The sequence below is a fragment of the Dreissena polymorpha genome, chromosome 3 (genome assembly GCF_020536995.1).
Source record: "Dreissena polymorpha isolate Duluth1 chromosome 3, UMN_Dpol_1.0, whole genome shotgun sequence".
Lineage (NCBI taxonomy): Eukaryota > Metazoa > Mollusca > Bivalvia > Myida > Dreissenidae > Dreissena > Dreissena polymorpha.
In genome coordinates, this window is record NC_068357.1 from 7,661,234 (window position 1) to 7,673,271 (window position 12,038).

The following is a 12,038-nucleotide window of genomic DNA, read 5'->3' on the forward strand; positions in this document are numbered from 1 at the left end:
AATACCGTATTTGTATTAAAACTAATCATTTTTCTGTGCTTAACATGCACATACGTGTAGCAAATGAACAATTACAGATTTATATAACATTTAGATTTGCATTATATATCTTATTCTGTTGATATGAGTGTGTGAAAAATGTGCAAGTTAATTGTTTTCATAAATGGTTGATTGATCATACATGCGATGGTATTAGTTGTTTTGTGAATGTTCAATATTTAAACAGAACAACCTCACACACGCATATACATGTATCTAAGTATGGAGTAATAAATTAACAAAATTCAAAAATTTCCTTGCACGTGAAGAAAGAATCTGTTTGAACGAAAAAAAAACATATTTCCATCATAGAGCATAAAACATTGCGTAACTAACAATACATGATGTCATTAAAATGGCGAAAATACCTTTCTGTGGACCTGAAGTATCTTCATAGATCTTCTTCACCAGCAGACCGCCCTGTGTGTACTCATACAAGACAGTGTATGTTGTGATAAATAATGAGTTTTTAAAGTAAGCAATGCCATGACATATATATTTGAAAGTACGTATTCTTCCTTCAACTATCTGTCTGTCCACGACATTTAAGAACTGGACGATCATGTTCATTTGACCATAACATGTAACGGCGACCTCGGAAGGACTGATAGTGCACATGTCCATTGGAAAGTAAGGGAGATCTGTTTGCGCGACATTTTTATAATATATATCCAGTATCTTTACACGCCTGTTACTGTTATCCGCAATTAGAATGTCTCCACCAGGTAGCTCACATATGCCTCTTATGTCGGAACTCTTGTAATCAGGGTCATCAGAAGTTATTCGAACACTGTGTTGACATTTGCTCTTACACTGGAGTATAATGAGGTCGTCCTTTTCCGCCTGTTTTCAACACATTCGATATTTTCAAACGTGGACACATCTGATAATGTTTGTTCAATACCGTGGTTTTCGTTAAACGCTAATGAGGGACTTCTATAAACAGGCAATTCACTCAACATATTCTCAGCTTGCGTGCTCATTTCCATTCCTTTTTGAAACGCAATAAATTTCAGGTATTTTGGATATTCAATACTTTTCATAGCATCGCTACTTTTCTTTAAACCGTTTAAAGCTTTTGAGCACGTGTCTGTATCAGCTTGTAAGGACTGTTTCAGTGTTTGAAGTAAGGTGTTTAGTATGTCGTTGATTTTCTGACGAAACACTTAAATTGCATCGTACGCTTTTTCATACGACTCTTGCAGTTTCTCTACAAATTCATGTGTATCATTGATTGCAGTGTCAACCTTTTGTTGGACAGCAGCTACAGTTGAAGTTATGTTGAGTAATAATCCTGCATCTGTAACAGCTTGTGGTTTTATTTTTATCATCACCAGTTTGTCACAGTGTCTGAAATTATTATACAATACGTTTTGGTTTTAAAGTACCAATTTATTAACCTATAAAAACGTATAACATTCATATAAAATTTACTTAATGCGAAGGTTTGTTCGTTATAGGGACGTTGTTTTTACTTAATGGAATGAAGTCTGTGATAGAAGCATAATGAAATTAAGCTATACATTACACGTAGACACGATGACAAACAATATGTATTGTTAATATTTCTATAATAGTGTGAAACTTCGTTCACTGTATAAACATGTATATTGTGTATATTCGTAAAGCAGATAGTAATTTTATGCATCTAATCATTTTGATTAGCGTGTTAAACAAGGAGAAATTGATGTTGTACTCTTTAAAAAACGATGTTTATACGTAATTCAAAATGTGCTGCCTACGAATTACGAAACTGCAAAGACATCATCAGGCATAAAATTAGTGTTATAACATGATAACTTTTTAAAAAGCATTATTTCATTTTGAAAATTCCTAACTGACATGTGTGCATTTGTGTTTAAACACCATAGTTTTGCTTACTTATGTTGTTTAATGCATCACTTAATCACTATAAATATTCACTCATTGTGCTAGCTTGTAGTATTTTTCGTAAATGCATAGTAAGATTACTGACTATAATAAAATGTTTATGATAAAGGAAAGATGGAGTAGGTTATAAAACCACTTTAAAATAGCATTTAAGTACACTGTTTTATTAATATTAACATGAAACATGGTAATACCAGGGATACAAGTGTTTAACGTTTAAGATTTGAAAAATTGCGCAGTCCTAGACTAGGTCTTCGTGTAAGCAACTCACACACACAATTTCAGCGCAATACCTCCATCTTAACTCAAGAGATTGAGCGGAAAACAGTTTTTCTATTTTAAGTTTTGGTGATCTTGACCTTGATACAACTGGTTAATATACATTCCCCACCTAGGTGCGCATATTAACTAATAACTCACACAATGTCAGAAAAATTCACTCATACAATCTAAATTAAGCTATTTGGAGGAAACGTGTGTTTTTAGAAACCGTTAAATTGATCTTTACCAACTCACATGCAATACAAAGTTAGGTATACATGTATAATCCCACAAAAGTCCACACAAATATCTAGATCTAAACTCTAGAAATAATTCCCAAAAATGCAAGACCTTGACCGTGACCCGACACAACTCGAACCAAATAACAAGCAAGATACACGTGCAAGTTTGCTACATCTAAATTTCATCAAGCTTGTTCGATGCAAAAACCAAGTTTTTATATAAGTTCTTAGAGCGAACAGTAAATACATGTATTTTTCAGACGGTTATGCAACTTCTAACTTAAAAGCTAGAGTTAACATACATATATTACAAGGAAACACGTGATCATGAATTCATACAATATTTTATGATGTTTAAATTCGTGAGTAAACAACTTTAATGTATTTTAATGAACGCGTACTTTCAATTGCATATGTGTGTGAATTATGCTGACCAATACACGGTGTAAGGTAAACATTAGTAGTTTTATTATTGCAACAGTACATTTATTTTTAAAACAATGTTTCTATAGTTAAAATAAGGTTTTAATTAGTTTATGAGTCATCTGTAAACAAAAAAACATGGAAAAGGCATCAAATACGTTTAATATGATTTTCACAAAGCATCTCTTGAAACTAGTATAAAAGGGTCCTTCAGTCTTACATGTGATCATGAAAGATGCACATAGAACAACAAAGTTTTCTATTATTTTCACAAAACATCTCTATCAAGTGATCGGAATGCTGTTCAAACAATTTCAAATCTTCGAATCATTTCATATAAACAGGCCATTTATCCATCTCTCCTCGCCCATAAAGTTCGTGCTTCTCATTAAACTGTTCGTGGAACCCAATACAGTCATTACAAATGCCTTTTGAACTAAGCTGACAAAAAGAGTTGCTTCCGTGTTATCACCATCTTCTTCGCAAATACTGCAGCAAAAATCATAACTCACGACTGATCCTTTCTCCGCCATTTGCACTGTTTCTATTTATGAAAAAACGAATGTAAATGGTTTGTGCCTTTCACTTTACTAACTATTTTATATACATGTATTTCCGTGTATTTACTAGACATTCTAGTGTTATGAACCCCGCAAGTGTACACAAAATCTTGCACATTCCAAAATATAATTATCTTAAAACCACGATCTGATAGACGATTTACCTCAGTATAAGGTGTAAATATTCAACGAGTGGTAACAAATTACTGAAAGATAATATTTAAAAATGCCTGATCATTCAAAACACTGCTGTCTTAAAATACCGGTTCGGTTAATGTGTCGTTCATAATCGTTCTTAAAACTGCTATGTTTCAGATTGGAAAACTGCAATAAATAAATAAATACATACTAATTATTAATTAAATTAAATAAAATTTACTTTAAAAAAGATCTGCCTGAAATACAGTTGATGACCAAATAAAAAACACTTTCATTTTTCATTTGCAAGTGTATCCGTTTCTATGCAGAAACTTGGTTTGATGAAATAAATATAACGATACATTTTCAGCAATTATTCTAACCCAGATATAATTTAAATTGCTGTCGCAAACTTGGAGTTGTGTTGTGAGTGCCTTTTTGAAATCAATGTAGAGTGTTTTAGTGTATACCTATGTATACCGACCTATGTAGAGAGGTTTTAGTGTATACCTATGTATACCGACCTATGTAGAGAAGTTTTAGTACCTAAGTATACCGACCTATGTAGAGAAGTGTTAGTGTATATGTATGTATACCGGCCTATGTAAAGAAGTTTTAGTGTATTGCAGACTGAAGACCAGGGGATATCTTAATGTATGGTTTATTAGAAAAAGTGGTGTGAATAACTGACGGACATTCTCATTTACACATGAAGTGTGTTAAAGAGAATGCATCCTGAACTAATATTGTTAACTTATGTATAACAATGATTCAGTGGATTTCCTGATTTTTCTTTGGAAAATAATTGTGAAATATTTGCCAGTTCAGCTCATCAATTGTAATGAATTTTTTTAGATTTTGACATTACGATTATAACAAACTATGTATACTTTACACATGAGTGAGAACACATATAACAAACATTCGAATTAAACACGAGAATAGCTTCGTTTGATATTAAAAATGTTGGTATCATAAATCTTAAGGGCAAAACATAAATAAATACGGGAATTTAAAACCTTTTTTATCGTATTAACACTCGACAATTGTTCTATAGGAAAATATATGTTTGACCATAGAAAAAATATAAGAATCAAGATTTATAAAAAAAGAGACATAACACAAAATTAACTAAATATATATAATGACAAAACAGTGTTATGATGTGTATAATATGTACAGATCGAACTTAGAATAATGTATATTGACCAATGTATTTAAATGTTGCATAAACATAAAACCAAGCAGTAACAACATGAATTATTGATGTATAAAACTACTACAAAACCTACAACACAACCTGTAAGATGCATAACAAATAACACGCTTAAGAGTTAAAAATAATAACAGCCTTACTTTCGTTCAAAAAGCAGAAGTGTCCAGACTCTCGTCAGATTTGCCGCACCTAAAAATCGTTAATTGAATTAAAACTTTTTTTACTGCGCAAACATGGTCCATTTTCCGCTCCCGATGTGTATCGTCGAATAGCTATTTCTGCAATCATTTTAGTTAAGCATGCATATCTGTTCACGAAACATGAATATTTTCCGATAAGCTGCTAAAATTGTATGAAATTGTTTTATTTAATTAAGTTATAAGCTCTTGTCTTGAACGCAATCGAGTGTCATTGCTTATCTATCATGCTTTAGACTCTTACGTTGTGCCCATATGATTCAAATGTATGAGTATGTGCAGTAAGTTTTCATAATGAAAAATAACAACACATGAAAAGCGCAAGAAAGACCGATTAGTATTGTGAATTAATTGCATTAGGCGAATGGTTGTGATTGTTCGTCTGAGAATGTGGAAGTTATGTCTCCAATTATATCAGTTGTTTTCAGAATGACAGAACTGCACAAAACATTGGCACATGCCACAAGTAATTTTCAGCGATCACTAACAAATTCAGGGGCAAAGTTGGCAAACCCTGTACAACATGCATTTAGAATTAATTATTGGCACAGTTCATTATCAACCTTAAAATATGATTGGCAGATATATTCAATGTATATGGACACAGTATGTTGCGCTTTCATGTGATAATATCGATATGGAGTAAAGATATTTGAATTTTTCTTCTGTCTTTTTGTCTGCTCGCTCGCTCCTATTTTGGGGCGTCTAACTCAGTAGAACAAATATTTGTGCGACCTAATAAATAGACGTTTACACTCATTATTTTGACTTTATACTTTCTAAATGAGTATTTTGTCTCTTGATGAACGCTATCATCTTGTTGTATATAAAATTGTATAACGTGTTTATAAATTAATGAAGAATATTTGCAAATATAAGCAACAACCAATGTTTCTCGCAGCAAAACTGTTTTAAGTACATTAACAAAACTCATAAACTGAAACAACAAACATCAATCTCCACCACTCGTTCTTTCTGTTACAGTAACTAGTTGGTTACTGAAAAGAAATCCACGAATTCTTCAATGGTATCGATTCCATAAGCCATCGGTAGCCGTCCTCGTTTGCGGTCAACGTAACTGAGTTCTCCCTCCTTCATGTACTTGGCTCCGATTTTCTCTTGTGACCACTGTATGACTTCATCAATGATCGGCGTCTTCAATTCCACCATGTCTACCATCTGTTTAACAATAAGCAAGCCGTATGGAATCTCCTCTGTGATAAACTCGTGCTGAAAGTTCGGAACAAAGGTGTCATCTGTTGTCTTTGTCATTGGGTAAACCAATCCTTCCAAAGCTGTGTTTGTTTTCAGACAAGACAGAATTGATGACTTGTCCTTAATGAGACCAGGGTATTCCTCTATCAAATTCTGCTGTACATTAATCAATGCGGTGCCATCAAGAGAAGGGAACCGTTTTGTCAGAATATTGGCAAGGTCGTTAATTTCACTCGATATCCCATCGATATAACGCATTGAATTTTCGTCTACTTCCTGATACATAAGAGGCTCTTTATCAACGGCTTTGCCGTCCCAATCCTTCCATTTTTGGTACACCAACGATTGGTTAATTACAGGTATTTTCATAAGTGTATATTTAAGAATATTTGTTACTACTTTCAGTGCAGGTTTTGACCCGATTAGCATCTGGACTTTTTGAAGCGGAGAAAGTTTTTCTTTTGACCTTTCCATCAGCCACGCATGTACCACTTCTTTCGCGGCAATAACTTCTACCTCTTCGCCATATTTAACTATTCTACAAACCCATGGCAAGGTACCAATGGATAATACATTGCATGTCTTTTCGCGTTCCTTCAAGATAGCAATTACTTGATACTCGAATCCTGTAAAACCTGGAAATCCAATAACAAGACAATTCTCTTGAAGCAATGGAACAATCTGCTTTAACACACTTTCATGTAAACTTGCTGGCAAACAAATGGCAACAATATCTGAGATCTTGATGCTTTCCTCGAAATCATTTCTTACAGTAAACTTCACCTTTCCTGCTGCTTGCGACGATTTTGAACCGCTGCTATACTTTACTACGAATCCGCCTTTTTTCATAGCCGCCGTCCATCGTTCGGCTTCATCTTCGTGTGTGCTTACGACAGTGACAGTGGCATTTCCAACCAAGGACGATAGACCCGCTAAAACATGGGCCCCTTTTCCACCACCAACTATGGTTATATGCGTGGCCTTTGGAAACCCCGGCATCTGTCAATTACAAATATGTTTACATATAACGTGGCGAACCTTTAATATTAACAAAAATAGAATCGCTGAATCGTAAAGACAACATATGTGAAACAAATAGAAAACAGTTTTATCTAAATGCATTACCTAGTTCATTATCAACAAAGATATTTACTTATACTATCAACTTTTTATACATATATTATTATATGTAAAAACTATCCTAACAAATAAATACCTTCAATGTTTTATAAGAAAATTCCTACCGCAAGTAATTTCCGACAATATAATGTTAGTTCTCAGTAAGCTTCACAGGTAATGCTTCACGAAAATTCTCAGGTAAGAACAACTGGAAACACTAGTTGCACACGGTAGCTATGATACATGATTCTCAGGAGCACTTCGTTTAGTGGGCGGTTAAGACATGCTGTTATTTCTTGTGGAAATTACTTTCACTGCCTAGTGTTCTGACTCGAAGGAAATAGTTGTGGCATTCTTCGTTCTGCAATGTTTTGAGCGTGGTTTTACGATTGATCATGTATAAGTGTGTTGTGTTGTATGCATAGAAAACAGATGGTTTCCTTTCGTATCGTACGATCTATTTACGTATAATACTAGCGTTGAAAGTGCAGCAGGAAAATGTGAGAATTTTTTTTTAAGGACAGCCATGCGTTTCGACTCATTAATACACCACATAGCAGTGTGGTATAATGGAAAGCAAGAAATATCGTTGACAAATGATTGTCGGTGCATTTTATAAATATAATGAACAAACATATTTAAAACAAAATACAAGTAACCAAGAGACTTTATATAAATATATAAAGAGTACTGTATCATAATTTAAAGTTCCTACTCATGGCATGCAACTGTATGAGGTTTCGTTAATTTTATCCGTATGTTTTTTAAACAAAATATAATCTTTTTCTTTTAGAATATAAATAACAATAGGATAAAAATAAAAGAATGCATTAAGCATAACCGCATTGATTCACGATAACGAGTACGGTATACACGAGTTAAATACCTGTGTACACAAGCAGGCCGCATATTAGAAAATATTCTTAAGAAGCACATGTTTAAATACTTGACATATATCAACTATAAACATGTAGATGAGTATGCTCCTATACTTGTTTCGGCGTATCTGTCTTACCAAAGTTAGATGTTAATGAACGAAAATAATCCTTTCTATGTATACATCGGAATACCCATTCGACATGTATAGAAAAATGGTACAAGTTAAGAGGTGTTATTTACTACCAATGTCCGAGGGATTTCGAAAACGAGATGAAGCTAAGTCATGCAAATCTCACTTCGAAATATGAGACAGATCGCACGCGAAAATGGTCTGACCTAAGTGTGAAATAGACTTTGCACCGACTTGACTAACTCATGCCCACTGCACATCGTCTCAATGACCTAAATATTTAAGCCAAGTACCATGATAATCCTTTGAAACATATAGGTGATGTGGATCAGACACTTACATGCAAAGGAAAGGTGGAGAAATAGAGTATACATGGCTGGTACCGAGATAGAGAAAGTTTATCCGGTGAGGCTTAGAAAAAGAAAATAGGGCGAGCTTTAGCGAGTCCTATTTTCTTTTTCGGGCCGAAAAATAAATATGTTTAAACCAAAACGGATGAAAAGTTAAATGTCACACGATGAAATATTTCATATAAACTGAGAAATTTTTAACATTAACAATTGCGCCTGCAAATATTGATAAGGATTTTTATTCAAACATAGTCTTAGTTTGTTCGATTTATTGATATTTTATAGAAAAATAAAATCAATGGCAGACGACCGAAAATAAGTGTGCATTAGTGGATTGTTTTTATTCATTTTAAGAAATGCCGTATATTAAAGGTTAGAAGTAAATAAATTTACAGGCAAAATTGATTACTTCATTGCCATATGCTTGAATTTAATACACATTTATAACTTTAACAATCTTTTTTTGGACAAAACATTTGCCAGGAACTTAGCATTTACATTTTGTAAAAGGTCAAATATAAGAGCATGTTAATCGGCGCGTAGGAATACGTACTTAGCGTTGCCGGATATCGACTAGTTTATTCGACCCTGCTTTATTTGATCAATGTTTGCAACAGAGGCAGGATAATTGAATTCCTAAACAATCCATCCTGCTTTTTGAAGGTGGATAAATTATCGATTATTTTCGATTTTATGTTGCTAAAAATATATATGGAAAACTTTAAAGGGGCGGTCAACCAGATTGCTATATATCACGAAAAAGAGAAGTTCTAAAATACCGTATTTTTACAATTATTAGTTTATATTGATTAAAATATCACGACTGATATATAACATTACTTGAAAAATGTTGTAAAGTTTTTATATTTTCAGCGGTAATACAATTTTACTGAGCATGTCTACGGTTATTTGGAGGAGAGTTCTGTTGTTGTCGTTATATTTTGTGAAACTACGAGGATTGCTTATATAAAGTATAAAATACAACGCTTATTGTATGACTCCAGGGGTCAGTGGTTCGAGCTCTGTTCAGGGCTACTTCTTTTTCTGTTTTTCGTTTTATTCTTGATTTTTACTGGAGATTTTTTATGCAATGTTGACATTTATCAATATAAAGCATTTAATGACGGTATTTTAGAACTTTTCTTTTTTCGTCAATCTGGTTGACTGTCCCTTTAAACTCGCAAGTATGGCTCCATAAGTATGTTTTCAACTATTAAAAAAATTCGTCAGTTCTGTTCTTTTATATTTAAATACCGAGTACATCTACAATTGAAAAGCCTGTACTGCGCTTGCCACAAAAACCGAACTATTAATGTCATTCCTAGGTCACACATTCACGGAATTAGGATCGGATTGGCTACGGATACGATTCGGATCATGCGTGAAAGCCTTGCGTGAATTCCGTAGCTTTTCCTATTGCATCAACGGTCAAACGTAGTTGTATTTGCATGTACATGCCGATCGTACAGTTCCGTATTTCTCAATTCATACCTATTCGACAGAGCTGTAGGTACCATTCAAATCGTAGTTTTTCATTAGTTTCGGACAACGGGCATGTGAAGAGAATTTTACGAGTAGACTATCGAATTTCCATGACGATTTTTTTAAACGTGATATGGGAGCTCAACGATTGTTAAACCAGACTTTACAGTTTATATGGATCCCATTTGATCAAAACCTGCAAGCCTATTCTGGGTCAAGACATGCAGATACAATATGGGTTAACACCCGCAGGTTAATGTGCAAGTTGTTTACTGACGTGATAGTATGTAACCAATCTGATGTCATGACTAATCTAAGAATATGTGAGCAATGAAACTGTTCTGAATGATAAATCATACCACAGCGCTGGCATCAGTCCGATACAAAGGAACATGATACGAGTCACGCTCTGTGAAAAGGGGGTATAATGCATGTGCGTAAAGAGTCGTCGTCCCACATTACTAGCCTGTGTTGACTGCAAAGGCTCATCAGGGACGACACTTTCCGCTTTTATATTTTCTGTTTAAAAGTCTCTTCTAAGCAAAAGTCAAGTTTAGACGGAAAGTGTCGTCCCTGATTAGCCAGTGCGGACTGCCTTTTCACAGAGCTCATATATTCTTGTATCAGGTTAGTAAGTGTTTATATCAGTCAATATTCGGAGGTATATCATATTACTTGGAATCAACTCAGCCTGCATCATCAAATTTAGCAACAAGGAACATTTGTAACTAAGTTGTCTTATATTTAACACACAAAGTAACATAGACCGCATAACACGTATTTTACAAATATCAAGAACAAAAGCTTGTGTTGTGTTTTTAACCGGCAAACGCCACACAAAATATTTGTTTCCGCTAAAAAGGCAGAGTCGTAGGGTTCATATTGTACAACGTCTTTTTAAAAAGGGGGTCGAGAAGGTAATATATGCAAAACAAGAAATGTGTCCACAGGACACGGATGCCCGCAACTGTAACTTTGTCACTACATAAAAGTATAACTGTGTAAATGTTTTTGAGAAATACAGCGCCTACATTTTATTAAACTATTAGTTTGCTGCATAACAGGTGTTCAATATTTAAATTTTGTTGTTTGTTACAGATGTCATCTGCTGCAGTTTGTAGATATTTTTTCGTTGTAAAAATAACTATCGTGTTTTCTATATATCACCCTCTTTATTTTTTCATATTTTTACATTTTCAGAATTAACATACTGCTTTGGAGTAGAAAAAAGAGATAGAGAGGAAACAATAGGAGCTCAGCTTACTTGATGATCAAAGTAGTCAGAAAATTGTATGTTTCTCTGGTGCAGAAAACTTTTAAGTTCGCACAATATGTGTCAATATATGGTGAATACCGCTTAAGGCAGTGCTTGGGGCAAAAGTAGCGTTGTACTTCAATGGCTCTCCTGAATATACTCAATGAAACCAGTCTTCAACTTTCACAATCTGAATTATTATACTTGTTTTCAATCTGAATTATTTATTGACAGTTAATATATGTACTTCACATGTGTATTTTGGCAACACTGGGGTCAAAATTTGTGTGCGTATGGAAAGGCCTTGTCCATATACACATGCATGCCAAATATGAAATTGCTATCTGAAGCGACATAGAAGTTATGAGCATTTTTCGAAATCTAAACGCAAAGTGTGACGGACAGACGGACGGACAGACGAACGGACAGACGAACGGACAGTCCGATCACTATATGCCCTCCATCGAGGGCATAAAAATGTCTTAGAATATCAAAATAAATCAGAAAGCCACATAAACTAGAGAGCGGACAACATGCTTAATCCTTGAAATGCACTAAGTGACCCCGTGACCTAGTTTTTGACCCGGCATGACCCATATTAGAACTTGACCTAAATATTGTCTTGATACAACTTCTTACCAA

General features: G+C 34.2%; 1 protein-coding gene across 1 annotated transcript; it reads right to left on the reverse strand.

The window, feature by feature from the left end:
* Window positions 1-5,286: 5,286 nt before the first annotated feature.
* On the reverse strand, window positions 5,287-7,507 carry LOC127874153 (opine dehydrogenase-like). The gene is made up of 2 exons (XM_052418343.1): window positions 7,398-7,507; window positions 5,287-7,180 (listed from the first exon to the last, which is right to left on the reverse strand). Exon 2 carries the CDS (start codon window positions 7,178-7,180, stop codon window positions 5,954-5,956), a length of 1,227 nt encoding a protein of 408 aa, XP_052274303.1. The 5' UTR covers window positions 7,398-7,507; the 3' UTR covers window positions 5,287-5,953.
* Between the last annotated feature and the right edge of the window lie 4,531 nt (window positions 7,508-12,038).